At 47.0% G+C, this 21,398-nt stretch overlaps 1 protein-coding gene across 2 annotated transcripts in view; it reads right to left on the bottom strand.

The window, feature by feature from the left end:
• Nucleotides 1-19,698, bottom strand: part of COL9A3 (collagen type IX alpha 3 chain) — a 71,149-nt gene extending 51,451 nt beyond the window's left edge. The window contains exons 1-5 of one of the 2 annotated variants that reach the window (XM_083618668.1): nucleotides 19,633-19,698; nucleotides 16,170-16,238; nucleotides 7,117-7,152; nucleotides 3,920-3,991; nucleotides 3,564-3,617 (exon numbers count right to left, since the gene is read on the bottom strand). In XM_083618668.1, the coding sequence (XP_083474794.1) occupies nucleotides 3,564-3,617; nucleotides 3,920-3,991; nucleotides 7,117-7,152; nucleotides 16,170-16,238; nucleotides 19,633-19,683 (282 nt within the window). In that variant the 5' untranslated portion in view covers nucleotides 19,684-19,698. Of the gene's footprint in view, nucleotides 1-3,563; nucleotides 3,618-3,919; nucleotides 3,992-7,116; nucleotides 7,153-16,169; nucleotides 16,239-18,517; nucleotides 18,732-19,632 lie in introns of those variants that run through there. The other variant, XM_083618667.1, reaches the window with a different exon arrangement.
• Between the last annotated feature and the right edge of the window lie 1,700 nt (nucleotides 19,699-21,398).

Here is a 21,398-nt window from a genome sequence, read left to right as displayed (position 1 = left end):
CATTGGCCTACTGAAAAAACCTTTCTGACCAACGTCACAAATTCACACCAGGCAGACTTGTAACTTTCCTTGTTTGCTTTATACTAAGGCAGAGGGTTCTCTCTGTTTTTTGATTTATTTTTTTAATTAGTTTTCCCACATAACCCCAATACAGTGGTACCTCGGTTTCCAAACATAATCCATTCCAAGTTCCAAAATGTTCGAAAATGGAAAACTCAATATGCATGGCATGTTCGACTTCCGAGGTGCTTTCGAAAACCGAAGCATTTACTTCTGGGTTTACGGTGTTCGTAAACTGAAATGTTCGTCAGCGGACACGTTTAAAAACCAAGGTACCACTGTAATAGCCAAATTGTAATAGCAACGATTAATTCCCAAATTATCAAAATTATCAAAATGTCAATCAACTTCCAATTAATGCATTTTAGTTAAAGTGGCTCCCCGCATGGTGGACTGCGTGCAATTTCCGTTCTTATATCACTGCGTTCCATAATCTTAATTATTATCAGTTACATTTCAGTTATAATAATAATCCCTTAGTCAACAGCTGCATAGTTAATGGTTTCCATCCATGATGTTACAATATATAAATTTATAAAGCTTCAAGTGAGGAACTCAAACTGTTATCTTTATTCTGCCCTGCATGTGAAAACTGTTATGTTCATGGAGGTCATGTGACTTGTGTGGCAGCACAACCCGGAAGCCGCATGTCCAAGTTTTGCACTGGGGCATGTCAGAGGGTATGGTAGCACCATTCATGTTGCAAGAAAGAAGATTCCGACTAAACATGAGGAAGAACTTTCTGACAGAAAGAGTTGTTCTGGTTGTGGACTTTCCTTCCTTGAGAGCCAGTGTGGTGTAGTGGTTAAGAGCAGTGGACTCGTAATCTGGTGAACCGGGTTCGCTTCCCCGCTACTCCACATGCAGCTGCTGGGTGACCTTAGGCCAGTCACACTTCTCTGAAGTCTCTCAGCCCCACTCACCTCACAGAGTGTTTGTTGTGGGGGAGGAAGGGAAAGGAGATTGTTAGCCACTTTGAGACTCCTTCAGGCAGTGATAAAGTGGGATATCAAATCCAAACTCTTCTTCTTCTTCTCTTCTTCCTTGGAGGTTTTTAAGCAGAGGTGGGAGGGTCATCTGTCATGGATGCTTTAGCTGAGATTCCTGCATTGCAGGGAGTCGGACTACAATGACTCTTGGGTCATTGGGTCTTGGCAGATAAAAACTTACAGGCACAGGAGGAGTTCAGCACCCCTCCTGCCTGTCGTTTGCAAAGCGCCTCCCCCTTTCCCACCAGTGATATAATATTGGCAAGCATGTCTCTGAACCCCGTTTGAGGATGTAAGTGCCTTTAAGCAGGGACTTGTCACAGCAACATAAGGAGAGACAGCTGGATCAGGCGAATGGCCCATCTAGTCCAGCATCCTGTTCTCACAGTGGAAAATCAGATGCTTGTGGGAGGCCCGCAATCAGGATTTGAACACAAAGAGCATTCCCCTTTCCTGCGGCTTCCAGTAACTGGTTTGTTGTTGTTTAGTCTTTTAGTCATGTCCGACTCTTCGTGACCCCATGGACCAGAGCACGCCAGGCACTCCTGTCTTCCACTGCCTCCCGCAGTTTGGTCAAACTCATGCTGGTAGCTTCGAGAACACTGTCCAACCATCTCGTCCTCTGTCATCCCCTTCTCCTTGTGCCCTCCATCTTTCCCAACATCAGGGTCTTTTCCAGGGAGTCTTCTCTTCTCATGAGGTGGCCAAAGTATTGGAGCCTCAGCTTCCGGATATGTCCTTCCAGTGAGAACTCAGGGCTGATTTCCTTCAGAATGGAGAGGTTTGATCTTCTTGCAGTCCATGGGACTCTCAAGAGTCTCCTCCAGCACCATAATTCAAAAGCATCAATTCTTCAGCGATCAGCTTTCTTTATGGTCCAGCTCTCACTTCCATACATCACTACTGGGAAAACCATAGCTTTAAGTATACGGACCTATAGTCCAGTACTATACTATATTCCAGTAACTGGTACTGAGAAGCATTGCTGGCTATGACCATGGAGGCAGAACAGAGATAATCCTGTTGAAAGCTTTCTCCTCTATGAATTTGCCTTAAAAAAAGGGACTTGGTTTATGAAAACATCTGAAAAGCTGTTGCTTGATTTGGAGTTCAAAAGGAAGGGCACCCTGGCATTCTGCATACCACACCAAAGCAGATTAGTAGGGTTTTTCCCCCCGTTAAATTTAAAGACAACCCTCTAATCAGATGGACAGCTTCTGAGAGCTCAAAGCCATAATTAATTCCATTTCCACCCCCTTAAGATCAGGCTGTAATCCCATCAAGATCAACTTTGTTTACAAATGCCAGCTTAGTTATATATTTTTAAAAGCTCGGTTATTCACATTTTTTTGTTCCTGGACTACTTCCTGACAGATCCTAAACTAGTCTTTTACAGCGCTGGCTGCTGGAAGGAAAGAGTGGATTGTTGTCCTTCTTAATGACTGAAGAAATGATGAGTTCTCAGAAAAAGCTTGCTAATTCTTACATCAAATCTGCTGCAGAACTCGCACAAATCCTGAGCTAAAATCCCTTAAAATATGGAAAGTAATTCACACACTGGTTAGCTGTATGTGCAGTGGGTAACAGCAAAGTTGGGGGACCTGTGGACCTCTCCAGATATTGTTTAGCCTGGATAAAAGGAGTCTGAGAGGAGAGATGATAGCCATCTTCAAATATCTAAAGGACTGTCACATGGAGGATGGCGCAACCTTGTCTTCTCCTGCTTTGGAGGGTAGGACTCAAACCAATGGCTTCAAGTTGCAAGAAAGGAGATTCCGACTAAACATCAGGAAGAACTTTCTGAAGGTAAGAGCTGTTCAACCATGGAACGGTTTCCCTAGGGAGATGGTGGACTCTCCTTCTTTGGAGCTTTTAAAGCAGAGGTTGGATGGCTATCTGCCATGGATGCTTTAACTGAGATTCCTGCATTGCAGGGGGTTGGACTAGATCAGAGTTCCTCAAATTTGGATCTCCAGCTGGTTTTGGACTACAGTTCCCATCATCCCTCACCACTGGTCTTGCTGCCTAGGGATGATGGGAGTTGTAGTCCAACAACAGCTGGAGACTTGAGGTTGGGAAACACTGGACTAGACGAATCTCAGAGTCCCTTCCAACTCTACGATTCTAGTCTCCCATCAACCCCAGCCAGCACAACCAATGGTCAGGGATGTTGGGACTTGCAGAAGAACAACATCTAGAGGGCTGCACGTTCCTCACCCCCCATTCTAGATCAACTCTCACGGGGCAGTGGGACCATTTTTAGCTTGAGGGCCACATTCACTTCTGGGCAAACCATCTGAGAGCCACATGGCAGAGGTGGGCGGGGCCAGAGGCAGAATTGGGTGGAACAGTTAATTGCCAATTTCACCTTTTCTGAAGGAGAACCCAGCAACACCTAGATGACCTCAGGTTTTCCATCCCTGGCATGCAGATTAATATTGCCATTCCACTTTGGTTAATGAGCTTACTTTTGCCCCAATGGTCCTTCACGTTTTTAAAGGCTCTGGTACTTACTCTGTCCCCTGGTGGCCCTACTGGTCCAGGTGGGCCATCGGATCCCGTTAAACCCTGACAAAGAAGCAGCAGAGAAAATATTAATGTTTTCATTTATTTCTTACCCATCCTTCACCACGAGGTCCAGAGGTGGGATACGACAACTGACAAAATTCAATATTAAAACCAGTCTTTAAAAATTATAGCCAAGAAAACAGAGTGGGGTCCTTTTTTAAAAAAGAAAAGAGAATGACGATATTGAAGAACACACAGAGAGAGGTTTCCCCCCATAATTTGAGCACTGGGATGTCAGCAAAGCATGCTGGGAATCGCTCTCACTAATGAGGAGGGCGCAGAAAGGAATATTCAATACTTACATCTACTCCCGGAAGGCCAGGCAAGCCGGCATTTCCTGCTTTCCCAGGCTTCCCTGGTGCTCCTTTTGGCCCCTAAAACCAGATTAAGAGGCAGGCACTGTTAATATAACAACCACAGAGATATAACAGGATAGCATGCCTTCAGCGTTGACACTTTCTCAAAGCGTGGACTCTGCAGCATATATAAGCGCGGAATTTCTTTCAAGTCTCGGAATTGGAATCCACGTTTGACTCCCACCAACAGGAAGGACACCCTCAGCGGAATTCTATCCCTGTGGCCTGCCTAATGAGTTGTTAAGTATTTCTCAAGGCTCTGAGCACTTCTCTGCTGTGGGATGTGGAGAAACAGCTTTGCGCTCCCCAGGCATTTCTCTGCAGCCCCACAAGCTACAGCAGTGGTTCTCAAAGGGTGTGATGTGCCACGTGGCCGGAGAAGGTGGCAAGCGTGGCAGGAAGACCCAAGGGCAATCCATATGCCAAGGGCGCGTCCTGGCCAAAGGAATGTGCAGTGCAGATAGCTAAGTATTTATTGCCAAAGATAACACAGTCGCTTCTACAGCTCTGGGTAGATAATTTATTACGGTCGGAGACCAGCTTATAAAACACACTTGAGGGTACAATCCCAGAAGGAAAACAAACATTTAAAACAATGTACAACAATAAATTATAAATGCGATAAGCGTATAGACACTTAAAACTTTAAGATAAGCTACCACAGAGATATGACCCAGAGTCACCCATGGAACAGAGTTTGGGGATTTTCTTAACAAACTAGTTTGAGTCAGGGGATGGTCTGCGCCTACAGATCTGTACACAGAATCTGGCGACCATCCGGGTCGTCTTATGACCTTTGCCTAACAGGAAAACGTCAAATTTTTGCTTTTCCGGGAGGTCAGTGAGCCTCACCAGCAGGGGATCAATGGTCTAACTACAGTGGTACCTCAGGTTAAGTACTTAATTCATTCTGGAGGTCCATTCTTAACTTGAAACTGTTCTTAACCTGAAGCACCACTTTAGCTAATGGAGCCTCCTGCTCCTGCCATGCCGCCAGAGCACAATTTCTGTTCTCATCCTGAAGCAAAGTTCTTAACCTGAAGCACTATTTCTCGGTTAGTGGAGTCTGTAACCTGAAGCATATGTAACCTGAAACGTATGTAACCTGAGGTACCACTGTAAAAGAACAAGCACTCTGGGCTTCCTATCTCCCCCAATGAACAGATGCAAAGTCTCTGAGCATATGGGACTTTTTAAAAGGAACAGCTCTGGGTATCAATGCACGCCAATCCAGCGGCTAGGCAGCTGTGCCCAGGTCCACGCTTTGTGGAGCAGTGGCAGCAACAGAGGACCACTTGCTGCAGCCGGAGACTGCGCCTTCATGGAAACGTCCTCTGCTCATCCCTTTTCAGTTTCCTCCTGGTTCTGGGAAACAGTGGTGCAGGAAAAGGTGGGGAAGCATCCAGCCCTTCACTTGCCTGACCTGCATCTTCTTCCCCCTGTGCGCCACCCTCCAGCTCTGAAGCTCCCCCTGCCTCTGAGTCTTGCCTCCTGAGTGGTACAGGTCCCCCACAAACCACTGCCCTCCTCTCGCGAGTCAGACTCCAGGCTCCCTTCTACTGCTGCACCCTCCACAATGCCCTGCCAGTCCCTGACAGTGGCGTAGCGTGGGTTGTCAGCACCCGGGGCAAGGCAAGTAATTTGCGCCCCCTAACCCGTGGATTTGCGCCCCCTAACCCGTGGATTTGCCCTAACCCCAGATGTTGCGCCCGGTGCGGCCGGCCCCCCCTGCACCCCCCACGCTACGCCACTGGTCCCTGACACAATATTATACTTTGGGAACGATCCGTGTTCTTATGCAGCTGCATTGTTCTATGCTTCCTGTAAGTCCCGTGATCATATTCTTAAAAAAAGTTCTGTGATATAAATCAAACACTGCTAGGATGTCAGGCTTAAGGGAATCTGTTTCCACCCCCCATGGAAGTAGATAAGCAGAACAAAGGAAAAGGCGTCTTCCTACCAGTTAGAAACTTTAATAATCACAGCAAGAGAACAAAGAAACCATCTCCTAGAATGGCGGTGCTCCCAGTTAAGGATTTCACCCCCTTCTGTCCCTATTAATCTACGTCACTCCAACATCTAGTACTCTGAGTTTATACCCTGTGTTTTCTGTTCTGCCACTTTCTCAGCTTTTCTTGACCTTGGGCTGAGCGGAGGAATGCTGTCCAGAGACTGTGAATCTGTTAACTCTCTCCCTCTCCCATTGTTTCTTCTCCTAGCTGTTCCCCAGCCAGTATTTCCCAGCTACTGCCTTCTGAACTATGTCCCTCTACAAACCACTGTTCCAAATCTATGCTGCCCTCCTGCTCCTGGGAAGATTCAGGATCAGAGGGAGGGGGAGGTTCCACCATTCCTCCTCACTGCAGCCCACCTCAGTACGGAGGCTCTCAAGTTTTTCATCCCTACCTGTCCTTCTTTCAGAAATAAGAGTTACCGAAAGCTGCTTTTATTTCCCAGACAAGTGTGTTCCTTGGTCCTTTGCTGTCTCTACTCCTCCTATACCCTTTGCCCCTGATTCTGGTCTCTTTCTTGTACCACAGATGCTTCTGATCATTCCTTGGGTCCATCTAGCTCTGTATTGTCTACACTGACCGGCATAAACACTCCAGGGTTTCAGGGTCTCTCTGAACCCTACCTGGAGATGCTGGGGATTTGAACCCGGAACCTTCTGCATCAACCTCATTACTATTATTAACTTTTTTTTAATTATCCATTATTATTACTATTATTATTAAAATCTTGCATACCAGCCTTTGTCAAAAGACCACGGGGCAGCTTACAACACAGAACACAAAGCACAATACAGAATGCCATATCTATGCAATATACAGATCTGAACAGTTACAGAAATAAAATCACAATAAGGAAAAATGCACAGCAGAAGACAGCTTCTCATAAAATGCAGATTCTCACTGCAGCAAAAAAAAAAAAATAAGGGAGGAGGAAATGGGCATGTTACTGTATCTAAAAATACAGTAACAGAGCACACTTGCAGAATCTTCCCTCTATGCAAAGTAGTTCTTAATCCCAGCCACCCACAAAGAGCATCTGCATGCAAAGTCTCTGATCTACCACTGAGCGATGGGGTTTGTTGGACTTCCCTAAGGACAACATTAAGGAATGTTAAATGAGCAAATACTTACTGGTGGACCAGGCAAACCAGGAGGACCAGGCTCTCCCTAAATATTTTAAAAGAAAGCAGAATTAAGAGTTAGGTTCCTATCTCCACCGTCAGCTGCCATATTTACACCCAATCTTTCCCCAGCCCCACTAAAAGCACATGAAGATTTCCTGTAAGTCCGGATGCTTAAGTACTTGCTAGAACTTCACTGTCCACTAAGATTTAGGAACTCCTAAAGCATCATTTTGGGACGCGGGTGGCGCTGTGGGTTAAACCATAGAGCCTAGGACTTGCCGATCAGAAGGTCAGCGGTTCGAATCCCCGGGATGGGGTGAGCTCCTGTTGCTCAGTCCCTGCTCCTGCCAACCTAGCAGTTCGAAAGCACGTCAAAGTGCAAGTAGATAAACAGGTACAGCTCCAGCGGGAAGGTAAACGGTGTTTCCGTGTGCTGCGCTGGTTCGCCAGAAGTGGCTTAGTCATGCTGGCCACATGACCCGGAAGCTGTATGCCAGCTCCCTTGGCCAATAAAGCAAGATGAGCACTGCAACCCCAGAGTTGGTCACCACTGGACCTAATGGTCAGGGGTCCCTTTACCTTTACCAAAAGCATCAGTTGCTTTGATTGCCAAAGAAAGCAATGATACACCAAGGTTACAGGTTTGATCCCTGTACGGGACAGCTGCATATTCCTGCATAGAATCGTAGAGTTGGAAGGGACCACGAGGGTCTTCTAGTCTGACCCCCTGAGATGCAGGAATCTTTTGCCCACTGTGGGGCTCGAACCCGCAACCTTGAGCTTCACAGTCTCTAAAGCCTGCGCTGAAGATCAGGTTTTCCAGGGGGAAGTGGCAGGGCAAAGGCAAAACCGCTTAGACTTGTGCTTTCTAGGCATGGGGCGAGCGGGTGAGCCCAGAGTCAGGCCATTGCTCCAACTAGGCCAGTGCTGTCTACACGGACTGGCAGCAGCTCTCCAAGATTTCGGGCAGGGGACGGTCCCAAGATGTTGGGGATTCAACCTGGGATCTTCTGCACACAAAGCATGTAGTCCTACCAATAAGCTACAATCTTTGCCCCACCATCCAAAAAGCCAAAAGAAGCATGGAAGAATTTCTGTGGGGTTTTTTTCATCCCATGCATTGATATGGTCTCATACAGCCAACAGATTACTGTGCTGTGCTGGGGAGACGACCTCCTGCAGATAACAACTCATAGGGAAGTCCATTCCATATAATGTAGGAATTGGGCCTTTAGTGGGTGCCATTCATCATTTAGAAGTGCCTTCTGTTACACATTAGGCAGGTGCCATCTCTACTGTCTTTCTGGTGTCTATTGAAGACTTTCCTTTTTCAGCAACCATTTTAAGTGCAGGCTGTTTAAGGTAAAGGGACCCCTGACCATTAGGTCCAGTTGTGACCGACTCTGGGGTTGCAGCGCTCATCTCGCTTTATTGCCCGAGGGAGCCGGCATACAGCTTCCGGATCATGTGGCCAGCATGACTAAGCCACTTCTGGCGAACCAGAGCAGTGCACGGAAACGCCGTTTACCTTCCCGCCGGAGCAGTACCTATTTATCTACTTGCCATTTGACGTGCTTCCGAACTGCTAGGTGGGCAGGAGCAGGGACTGAGCAACAGGAGCTCACCCCGTCACGGGGATTCGAACCGCCGACCTTCTGATCGGCAAGTCCTAGGCTCTGTGGTTTAACCCACAGCGCCACCCGCGTCCCGCAGAATGTTTATTCCTGTCCATATCTGGCCTTGGATTTGAAAACTGCTTTTCTATAAAAACTGTTTAGCTGTTTTTAGAAAGAGAGAGTGCCTGGATCACAGCGCCTGGAGACAGGGCTGTCTTAAGCATATGCGGCACTGGGGTGCAAAGATCCACCCGGCGCCAGCCCCCTGACCCAGGTTGCCCGCTCCCAGGCACGCAGGCGGGCAGAGCCAGCTGGCCGCCTCAGCGTCTCGGTGGCTCGGTTGCCCCCGAACTCGCGGCGCAGAGCCGCCCACAACAGAAGAGCCCACCACAACACTCCAACCGACCGGCAGGCTCTTCCTTGGACTCAACTCTTGGGCCACAGATTCTTGGCCTGGCGCCCCTCAGAGCCCAGTGCCCAGGTGCCCCGCACCCCTAGTGCCTATGGGTAAGACGGCTCGGCCTGGAGACAAGACAGTGCAGTCGTGCATCCACAGCAATGACCAGAGGAGCAATGACCACTGGGAGGAACTCAGATAAAAGAAACGCCATGATGCATCTGCATCAGCACAACCAGACGCCTTCATCTGCCCCTGCTGCAACAAAACATGTCTCTCCCCTATCGATCTCTGCAGCAACAGCAGGCGCTGCAGCCTTCCAACAGTTTGACTTCACCCCCAAAGTCTCACTCCTCCTTTGTCTCTCGAAACAGACAGATGCCAACCAACCAAGACTGATGCATAAATTGTTCAGTTGCTTTGAGATGGTTAACAGGAAGTGATTCTTGAATGGAACAAAATAAAGAAAATAAACATTCCTTGTTTGAAAAATAAATTTGTTATAAGTTGCCCTACGTGTCCAGAAAAATGTAGGCACATTTGCTGCCAAGAGCAAGCTAAGTTGTACCACCCAGACAGATGGCTTTAAAAAAGAACGAGGCAAAGTCATGGATATCGGTGGCTACTCCTAGTGATGGCTTTATGCTACCTCTGGGATGAGAGAATAAGCAGAAACACAAGCAAAATCTGAAGGCCTATGAAACCACCACCATGCTGAAGCTAAGCCGGGTCTGGTCAGAGCACAATTCAAAGCCCTAAACGGCCTCAGTCCTGTATACCTGAAGGAGCATTTCCACTCCCATCGTTCTACCCGGACATTGAGATCCAGCTTCAAGGGCCTTCTGGTGGTTCCCTCCCTGCGAGATGTGAGGTTACAGGAAACCAGACAGAGGGCCTTCTCGGTAGTGGCGCCCACCCTGTGGAACGCCCTCCCATCAGATGTCAAGGAAATAAACAACTATCTTACTTTTAGAAGACATCTGAAGACAGCCCTGTTCAGGGAAGTTTTTAATGTTTGATGTTTTATCATGTTTTTAATATTCCATTGGGAGCTGCCCAGTGTGGCTGGGGAAACCCAGCCAGGTGGGCAGGATATATATAATAAATTAATTATAATTATCATCATCATCTGGATGGGATACCTCCTGGGAACCCTATCGTTCCCCTTGCATTCCACGAGAGAGCAGAATATAAATGTAAGCAAAATGAACCAGCCTGCCCACTGTGGGAGAAAGGACAAGGCAGGCCAGGTGCGGTGAACCTCTGGCCCTCCAGACGCTACTGAACTACAACTCCCAGAAGCCCCAGCAAGCATGGTTAATGGCCAAGGATGATGGGAGTTGTAGTTCAGCAACACCTGGAAGACCAAGGGGTACCCACACCTGATGCCTTTGGTCTGATCCTATGTCTAGAAGAGTATGGAGTCCTCCAACTGCAGGGGACCTGCTGAATTCATCTAATCAAACTTCTTGCCTGATGGATGCCTAGATCACTAAAATAGACTGCTGGAACTGCGGTTGGGGTAGGTGTTGGGTCACAGAATTGGAGAGTTGGGACCCCAAGTGTCATCCAGTCCAACCCCATGAAATGCAGGAATCAAAGCATCCATGACGGATGGCCATCTGAAAAATCTCCAATGGAGGAGATTCTGCAACCTCCTTCTAGGAATTTTAAATGATGATATTCCAAAAGACGAAACTAAATTTTTCCTATATGCGACGTCTGCAGCAAGAATCCTGGCGGCTAAGTATTGGAAAGGAAATCAGTTACCCACTAGGGGAGAGTGGTTATGTAAGCTTTCAGAATATTTAGAATTAGCCAAATTGACAGATATAATAAGACAAAAAGTGAAAAAGGAATGGGAGTGTCTAAATGAATACCTTAAAAGCCAAGGTTCGAGGACAGAAATCTGGCTGAGTCTGGAATAACCTTGTGAAGTGAAAGGATAAGAAAGAGGGATTTATATCTGGATGCTAGGATAGAGATGATAAGGAAAACAGGAAGACACAATGAGAGGTAAAAGAGGTGCTGCGGGATTGGTGGAAGTCAATGTTTGTTTTTCTTTTTAGTGTTTATATAATTAACTTGTAAGATATGGATTTTTTTCTTTTTTTGAATGTCGGTTTTTGTGTTTTGTGTATTGTTATTTTTCGAATTTTTTTGTGTTGTTGTTGTTGTGTGGAAAATACTAATAAAATTTATAATTATTTTTTTTTTAAAAAAAGATCTTCCTGGATCTCAACAGTTGGCAAGATCGTCAATGTGTGTGGTCATCTGACTTCTCACCCTTAGGTGGCAGCGTTCTTGAACCTGTTCTTCTTTGACAGCTACCATATCATAAAGCAAAGAGAGTCTGGGTGTGTGTGTGTGCAGGTTGGTTGGTCGGCTAGCATCCTTCTGTCTCGGGGGGCAATGGAGGAGTACACATCAAAATGAGGCTACTCTGCAAGGTGCTGTGCAGGTTGCAGGTTGCAGGTTGCACCTGGGACTGCCAGCAAGGAGGAGCGTGCAAATGATCGGCCCCCTCATTTTTTAAAATATAAAAATCCACCTAATAGCCCAGGTCTGTCTTGGCCCTTTGGCCTAACACAGGTTCCTTGGTAGGTGGAAAACAGGAAAGGGGGAAAGCTGTGTCCATATTAATAAAGCTGGAGATTAATTTTAGGTTAAAATAAGATCCACACCCGGATGCGGGTGGTGCTGTGGGTTAAACCACAGAGCCTAGGACTTGCTGATCAGAAGGTCGGCAGTTCGAATCCCCGCGATGGAGTGAGCTCCTGTTGCTCGGTCCCTGTTCCTGCCAACCTAGCAGTTCGAAAGCACGTCAAAGTGCAAGTAGATAAATAGGTACCGCTCTGGCGGGAAGGTAAACGGCGTTTCTGTGCGCTGCTCTGGTTCGCCAGAAGCGGCTTAGTCATGCTGGCCACATGACTCGGAAGCTGTACGCCGGCTCCCTCGGCGAGATGAGCACCGCAACCCCAGAGTCGGCCACGACTGGACCTAATGGTCAGGGGTCCCTTTACCTAAGATCCACACCAGGTAGCTTTACTCACTAATGGCTGGGAATGTTCGTTCAGAGAATATATGTTGGGAAACTGTGTACGTGCAGCTACTCACACAGAGTCAATTAAGGTTTGGCAGACAGCCAGAAGGCAATCTGAAGGAGTAAGTCTGCCTGGTGATAACAGAGACATGGAGACCGCTCCCTGACAGAGACATGGAGACCGCTCAAGCTCTCTCAAGGGAGTGACAATTAATGGCCTACTAACTGAAATGTGTTAGTTCAGGAGTTCAGTGTTCAGAGTTCTGTGTCAGTGTAGGAGTTGTGAGTCATATCAGAGAGAGCTAGCAAAAGATCCATCTTCTGTTCCTGTAAATAGTCCACTGTATATAATAAACACCCAACTACAAGTTCCTGGTTCCTGCTTCGTCTATCCTGTCTGCAGCCAAGTTGCCAATTGCTTCCGTGGATTCTGCGTGTACTCTGCTAGGCCTGGCTAAGGTCCTGCAACTAGTCAGAAAGTTGTAAAACACCAATAATATATTCCTCTCATTGGCAAGTTTCCCTCCTTGCTTTGCTTGCCCCCATGAAGAATTCTGTTGAGCTGAAAAGCTTGCATGCTGTTTTGTGACACATCCGCCTAATCAATAGGTTTGGCCCTAATGTCAATTTTGGGCAAAGCAAGGTCTGCACATCATGTCAAATGCCCTCACCCTGAGCTGGATTCAGCATTTCACCTTCAGCACAGAATCACAGAGTCAGAAGGGATCTCTAAGGGTCATCTAGTCCAACCCCCTGCAACACAGGAATCTTTTGCATGTGACCTGCTGACTTCTGATCGTGCAATTAAGCCTGGAGTTAGCTAGCCCCTTCCCATGGGAAAAGCCTCGGTAGCAGAGGAACATAGGAAGAAGCTGTCTCGCACTGCGTCGGGCGTTTGGGCAATCTGGCTTAGTACTGTCTACACATACTGGTAGCAGCTCTGCAGGGTTTCAAGCTAGAAAAACTCCCAGCCCTGCTTGGGGATTGAACCCAGGACTGTCTGCAGATGCTGAGCTCTGGCAGAGGGGTATGTTAGGTTCAGCCACTAGGTCTGAGGCTTAAGCACCAACCAACTCGCAACATGCTGACATTTAACATCTTTTAAAAGCAGCTACCCTGTGGGTCCCAGTCCTCTGAATCCACCTTCCTGATCCTCGTAGAACAGACAAGAAGAAAAACATTTTTTTGGGGGGGGGGAGGTCAGAATTAATCAATCAGCCGCTAATAATTATATTTAAGGGTGCTCAGCAAAAATCCCTTTTCACAAGCTTGTTTATTTCTGTGAAATCTGTATCATATGATCACATAAAAGTCAACTTCAGACACAAATACATTTTAAAAATGGATTAACCCCCCTCCACACACACACACACACACACACACACACACACAAGTTTTTAATGTCAGTTAAATCAATTCCCATTTGACAGCTGTTCTATTCTTAGGAGCTAAGCTAAGCAATTACCTTGTTAGATCATGACAAGAATATCAGTGTGTGTGTTTTTGGAGGTGGGGATGGGAAGGGTTTATTGTACAAAACTTTCCTAGAATCATAGATTTGTAGAGTTGGAAGGGACTTTGAGAGTCATGTAGTCCAACCCCCTAGTTCACAACTCGCATGAGTGGAACAATGCTCAGAGGGCACTTTTGCTGGCGGAAGTGGAAGGCAATTTCCTCCTTCCGTCTGAAGCCCACTGGATCTCCCGAAAATCTGCTCAGGAGGGCGAGAGACCGTATGGAACTGCATTGGGCAAGAGTTTCCTGCATTTCAGGGCACTGTGCTAAATGGCCCCTTCCGACTCTACAATTATATGATTCTATGAAACATGGAGGCACACAGGTGGCGCTGTGGTGTAAACCACTGAGCCTAGGGGTTGCCGATCAGAAGGTCGGTGGTTCAAATCCCCACGACAGGGTGAGCTCCCGTTCCTCGGTCCCTGCTCCTGCCAACCTAGCAGTTCGAAAGCACGTCAAAGTGCCAGTAGATAAAAGGTATCGCTCCGGCGGAAAGGGAAATGGCGTTTCCGTGTGCTGCTCTGGTTTTGCCAGAAGCGGCTTAGTCATGCTGGCCACATGACCCGGAAAAACTGTCTGCGGACAAATGCCGGCTCCCTTGGCCAGTAAAGCGAGATGAGCACCGCAACCCCAGAGTCGTCCGCGACTGGACTTAACTGTCAGGGGTCCTTTACCTTTACCTTTTTATGAAACAGGGGCTACAGAGGCGATGGCTTCAAAATGCCCTTCTCCTTTTCCTACAAAGCAAAGGGAATACAGCTTTCCGCCTTATGCCTTAGGTCTACCCAGTTCAGTATAGCCAACACTGGCTGGCAGCAGCAGCTTCTCCAGGGTTTCTAGCAGAGTTCTCTCCCAGCCCTACTTTGAAATGACAAGGACTGAAGCTAGGAGCTTCTGAGGGCAGGCAGATGATCTGCCGCTGAGCTGGAGACTCTTCCCCTTTCTTACTCCGGTGGGAGCATTTGCTAGATCCCGGTAATGCCGCCCCAGCCCAAAGCATTTATGCTCCCAAGGCAACAGCGAAACGAGAAGCTGCTTGTGGTGGTGCATGCTGGGTTCTCCAAAAACTGTTTTGACTCATGCATCCGTCAGTAGAAATTAGCCCTGCTCTCGATCCTGATTGTTGTTTTCCTAACTTGTGACCCAGAAGGAAGACCTTTTGCAGTTGCATTGCTTCTAGCGCCCCCAGCTGGCAGCTGGGTGACCTGCGCAGATGTGAAAGAATTTGGGGTCCGGCCCCCCATCCTCAGATGAAGGGGAGTAGGTAAATTCAATAATTTTAAACAATAAAATAATGAAATTTGGAATCATGCGCTGGAAGAAATGCAATGCCACAGGTGGCTCCCCCGTGTTCCCAGTTCGGTGGGATCTGAGCTGTGGGATAAAGGGAAAGGGAAAGGGACCCCTGACCATTATCCAGTCATGGCCGACTCTGGGGTTGTGGCGCTCATCTCACTTTATTGGCCGAGGGAGCCGGAGTACAGCTTCCGGGTCATGTGGCCAGCATGACAAACCAGAGAAGCACACGCAAACGCCGTTTACCTCCCCACCGGAGTGGTACCTATTTATCTACTTGCACTTTGACGTGCTTTCAAACTGCTAGTTTGGCAGGAGCAGGGACCGAGCAACGGGAGCTCACCCCGTCGCGGGGATTCGAACCGCCGACCTTCTGATCGGCAAGCCCTGGGCTCTGTGGTTTAACCTACAGCACCACCCGCGTCCCTTCTGAGCAGTGGGATACATCTTCTCTATTTCTCTTCCTTCCGAAACAGCACACTTTGCTTAAAATGTACATGCATTTTCTGGCATGAATATGACCTGAAAAGCACAGTACAAGCACAGTACCAAGAACAAGAACAAATACCAATAAATTCTAAAGCTTAAGAACAACAGTTTAAACTGGACGAAAGACAGGGAGATTTACTGAGTGCTCATGCTGGTACGGCCATCTGTCGTGATTCTGTGATTCTAAACTTGTGCAGAGGTTATATGACATCGCCTGTTTATTGAAACAAGGCACACACTCAAAAAAAAATCAACCTAGCAAGTAATATTCAGGTTTAATTCTATGAAGGATTATTTATCTGGGTGTAGGTTCAAGACCCATGTTGGGCAAAAGATTTATGCATTTGTAAGGGGTTGGACTGGATGACCCTCGTGGTCCCTTCCAGTTCTACAATTCTATGATCTCGGTGCTTCATTTCGTCCAGCAAGAAGCAGAGGCCTGTCCAAGAAGATGTGGTCATTTTGCGCCCATGTTCTTGACGAACTAGATGTTCTGAGGTTGGAGAAAAGATTGCTTAAGACTCTCTCAGGAAGGAGAGATGAAAGAGGCACATTCTGCACTATAAATAGCAAGTCTTCAAGCCAGACAGGAGGTTAGAGGTTGACCCATCAGTAATCCTACTCAGCCTATTAGGTTGGCCCACCGATGCTCCGCCCATTTCTCCCTCAAGCTTGGTCCAATCCTGGGCTGCTCAGATACTTACATCTATGCCATCTTTGCCAGATGTTCCAGGAGGTCCTCGTGGTCCAGGAGGGCCCCGTGGTCCTGGCCTCTGGGAAGGGAAGCGGGAGAAAAGTGAGGCTTTGCATCAGGTGAAACGTAAGGAAATAGATCAAGAAATTCATGGACAACCAGAGACTTCTAAATCCCCTTCTGTTTGGGACAGGCACCTAAGGAACTCTTTGAGTGGAAACCTAACCAGCTCAGATGCTAGGGAGACATAACCTCCAGCCTTCATTAAAACATGTTGCTCAAATTCCCCCTCGCCCTGTTTCTGGGGTTAGCTTTCGTGGAACTTTCAAACAAGGACACATTCAATTCCAGACCCTTAATTTAGCGACACCCTTTCAGAAATGGGGGGGGGGGACCCCATTCCACAACTATAATTTATCACACTTGTATCCAGGGCTGGATTTAGGTTTGATGAGGCCCTCGGCTACTGAAGGTAATGGGGCCCTTTATATGTCCAGCTGTCCTTTGTCAACAACAAATTGTCGGTTTTTTTGTGTTGAATATATGCTATATGGTAATTTATGGACCTAATAGATATCTAAAGCCATTTGCACATAACAAAATATGTATTTTATCAAAGTAATTATTTTTTATCTTATATTTTGGAAATGTACATCCAAGGTTTTTTTCCTTAAAATTTTTTTGGGGGGGCCCCAGGGGCCCTAAGCTATAGCTTGTTTTGCATATATGTAAATCCGGCACTGCTTGTATCTTCTGTTCTCAGGGTCATTCCACTTGATCCTAATCGCCAATATTATGGCAATCACTTATTCCGAACAACTCAATTGGTATCATAGCTGAGTGAGGGGACTTGAACCTCAGCATTTTATTTAATTGGTTTAAAAGATGCATCATCAAGTGCCAACACCAGGATGGTGTATATTATAAAATACATTTTACCAGCCATCATTAAAAACAAAGGCAACTACAAACAGCTCGTATCCCTGCCCTAAATTCTTTCCCTTTGAAATACGGATTCTCCGACCCACACGTGGCTTCCATCTCTCACCTGTATGTTCCTGTTGGCTGTCTATTTCTAAACTTTCAGACAAATTTGCGGCTCAGCAGATTCAAAAGGATTTCTCTCTCTCCCCCTCCCCTGGTGGCGAATGGGTCAAAGACCTTCTTCCTTAGCAGCACAGAATTTATAGCGCAGAAAAGATTTAGCAAGCACGATTCCCAGTTACACTAATTGCACATCTTAACCCTACTGAGTGTTACAGAACCACTTTCCAATGTCGTGGTGGCGAATTAGTTAAAGTTACAACAGTCTGCAATTTGCCATCTTTATAATATGTCTATAAGGTTGGAGACATAGGGGTCTGCAGTCAATTTCTGTGAGCTGCGTCAAATTCTACTCAATGAATGCACGCACTGTTTGGTGCTAAGGTTGGGGGGGGGGGAGAAATGCTATAAATGCTTTTCTATGTGGAAAAAAAAGGCCCCAGAGAGTAACTTGCAACCAGGCATTGGTCAACAAAGCTTTCTTTGTACAGCAAGGTTTGCTCACGGATGGGACAGGACGACTCTAGATTCCTGAACCCGGCTGCAGACAAACGTCACTGGCAACTTTAGAGAAAAGAATCCTTTTAATTCCCCCATAATTCAGTAATTAATATTCCTTGCAGGGTGCTCTTTAGGAATGGGACCTCTGCTGGATGAAGAATTTGCTATTATTTCCCCCTTAAAAGTTAGTTCAAAGGAGATCAACTGATGGGAAAAGGAGCGGGGAGCTCACACCTCCAAAAAGGCTGAAAATGCAGAACACTGGAGTTTTTGTTCCGTCTGAAACTTGATGCTTTCATGTTAAACAAAACGGTTACTCTCCAAGTCAACTCCCCAACATCTTAGTGTTAATATCTTATAGCGAGGAAAAAAGTGTCTCCATTTTAGAAACACGTAAAGTTTAATGAAGTTGGTTTATGACACGGACCGTACAATAGCATTGCAAAAATCATATAGATAAGGATCTTGAAAACAGCTCAGTTGTCATAACCACTAAAGACTCTTTGAATCACAGCCCGATTCCTAAGACCAAGACCGCTCTCATATTCTGCTATCAGGACTGCGCAAACGAAAACGTGAGCATTGAAGATTAATTGCTATTCAGGGAAGTACCTGGATCCTATCCACACCAACCCAGCTATAAGTCCTGCTGCTTTCAAGCTGAAACCTCACAGACCTATCTATACATAACGGAAAAGTGATACGGTCTGTCCTTTTCTTTTGGGGAGATGTGGATGATTGTTCCAGAAGATGGAGCTAAACTGCAGCTGGGAAGCTCTGTCCTTTCGAAAAGGCAGAAAGAACAATCCTTACCTGAGCTGAGGAGGCCAAAAGCTGAGAAAGAAGAAGTAATCCGAGGGCTGAGAACCCAGCCATAGCCGTCACAAATTAATTCCTCTTGGCTCCAGAAGCCTTCTCCCCCTGCTGCCTATTATTCCGTCCTGTGCTTTTCAGAATCTCCACTCCTGAACAAGTCCCTTCCACCGCCAGGGAAACCTGTGCCTCCTGTCTGGAAGGAGACACACACCAGCCAAGGAGGCAGAGGGGGCTGGACTCTGATGCAGAATGAGACCGGGCCACTGAGAAAGGGGAGGAGGAAAGGAAGAGCTGGACACCTCCATTCATAACTCAATATATTTTTTCCAGCTTGCTGGAGGATAGCAGTGGAAGGGGCCCAGGCACAGGGAGAGTGTTGATTGGCTTGGGTTAGCTGATTTAGGCTACATCCACACCATATGAAGGGACGCGGGTGGCGCTGTGGTCTAAACCACAGAGCCTAGGGCTTGCCGATCAGAAGGTCGGTGGTTTGAATCCCCGCAACGGGGTGAGCTCCCATTGCTCTGTCCCAGCTCCTGCCAACCTAGCAGTTTGAAAGCACGTCAGAGTGCAAGTAGATAAATAGGTACCGCTCCGGCGGGAAGGTAAACGGCATTTCCATGCGCTGCTCTGGTTCGCCAGAAGTGGCTTAGTCATGCTGGCCACATGACCCGGAAGCTGTACGCCGGCTCCCTCGGCCAATAAAGCGAGATGAGCACCACAACCCGAGTCGGCCACGACTAGACCTAATGGTCAGGGGTCCCTTTCCCTTTTACCACACCATATATTTAAAGCACTATGATACCACTATAAACAATCACTGCTTCCCCCAAATAATTCTGGTAGGTGTAGTTTCTTAAGGGTGCCAAGAATTGTTAGGTGACCTCTATTCCCCTCACCAAATTATAATTCCTAGAGTTCCCTGCGAAGAGTAGATTGTCACCCTGATAACTGTGGCTCCATGAGGGGAATAGAGGCCTCTCAGCACACTTCAGCGGCAGTGCCCAGAATTATTTGGGGGAAGGTGTGGCTGTTCTAAGTGGGTTAAATTTATGTTGTGGGCGATCCATTTGGCAATGCAAAAAGGCCTTGAACTCTCTGACACCACTTACATGGAAAAACATTGACAGGGTGTTAGCTGGGTGACCCAAGGATGTATCCATGTGAATCAGAGTCCCACCACGATTGGAATGGTTGCAGGGGTCATATCCAGAACAACTTAACTCTCACATTTTAAGTTTATCCATTAGAATTTGTACCCATGGATAAGCAGGACAGCGCTAGTGCACAAACCGGCAACAAGAGTTCAGACATACTTATTGATCCCTCGATTAGCGACGAGCTGCGAGTGTGAATTAACCAGATTCGCCAGAGATCAACTACTGCTGTCTGGGCCAATGCCAGGCAATGTGGATATTCTAATGTGGTAATTCTTATAGGAAACACTTCCGCTCTGCTCCTTAAGAGATTGATTGTGAAACACTTTTTGAGGCAATCAAACTGTACAGCATTCCAGACGCTTCTGCACCATAATGCCATTATGATACAGTGGTACCTCGGGTGAAGTACTTAATTCGTTCCGGAGGTCCGTACTTAATTAGAAACTGTTCTTAACCTGAAGCACCACTTTAGCTAATGGGGCCTCCTGCTGCCGCCGTGCTGCTGGAGCACAAATTCTCTTCTCATCCTGAAGCAAAAGTTCTTAACCTGAAGCACTATTTCTGGGTTAGCAGAGTCTGTAACCTGAAGCGCATGTAACCTGAAGCGTATGTAACCCGAGGTACCACTGTACTAGCATCTTATTTTCAGTTGCTTTCCTAAAGATGATTATTATCATGGCATTTGTATTTTTCACAGCTGCAGCACACTGGAAAAATTGTGAGGTGTGCGATTTTGGGGTGGGGATGCTTAGGTCCAGCAGTGTACACTCAGATCAGAGACTTCTGAGTTATCCAGGCTCTGGTAACCTCCTGGTTGGAGAACTACCTGTTCTACGTAGTCTGGAAACTTCAGCTGGTCCAGACCTGGGCAGGCATCGCACTACTGCTTGGTCATCTGCACTAGCTTCCAGTCCTTTTTCATGCCCAATTCAAAGTGTTTGCCTTAAACTTTAAACCTGGATTGCTGGACTTTCCCACTGTCCCAAACCATTGGACATTCTGGGTGGGGCTGGTGGGAGCTGTCAGCCTACTAGCAGCTGGAGGGCCACCGGTTTCCCCAACACGCTTCGAAACCTATGCAGCTTGCAGTGAGGTTATCTGAAGGACTGTGGCCTCCTGAATATACTTGCCTGGCCCCCAAGACCTTCATACGAGGCCGCCTCCCGCTTTCTCCTATTCTCCTATTGCACAGCAGACACCCTAGAGAGGTTCACCTGGTGACACTGATCTTATGGTCCTTTTAGCACATAAGACCATTGGGAGACCATCACTTCCCCTGACTGGGTTTACATTGCACTTAACGCTGCCGTGTGCTGGCTTTTATTCTATATTGTGTTGAGATTGCTATAAGGTTCTGATTGCATTTGTTTGCAATGTTTTGAATTATAAATTTGCAAACCACCCAGAGGCTTTGGTTGATGGTGCGGAATGGGAATGTCACCAAGACGCCTTCAGCTGCATTGAGGGGCAATGCCAGTCACTAGAGACCCACCCCCCAGTCCCATCTTGCTAACTTTTTAGACTCTCCTCATAAAGAACAAGTAGTTAAGTAGCAGAAAGCAGAGTGTGAGAATAAATTGAAAGTTCTCCCAATGGAGATGTAGAAAGAGGAGTCCTCCAACGACCGCTTTTGAGATCTGTGCTTTTTAACTTGTTCATAAACCAAAGTCTATGGGGAGTATATGGAAGAAAACAACTGTTGTTCCTTACTTCTCTAC

This window comes from Podarcis filfolensis (genome assembly GCF_964270895.1).
Source record: "Podarcis filfolensis genome assembly, chromosome: 6".
Taxonomy (NCBI): domain Eukaryota; kingdom Metazoa; phylum Chordata; class Lepidosauria; order Squamata; family Lacertidae; genus Podarcis; species Podarcis filfolensis.
This window is presented reverse-complemented; position numbering and strand designations above follow the sequence as displayed.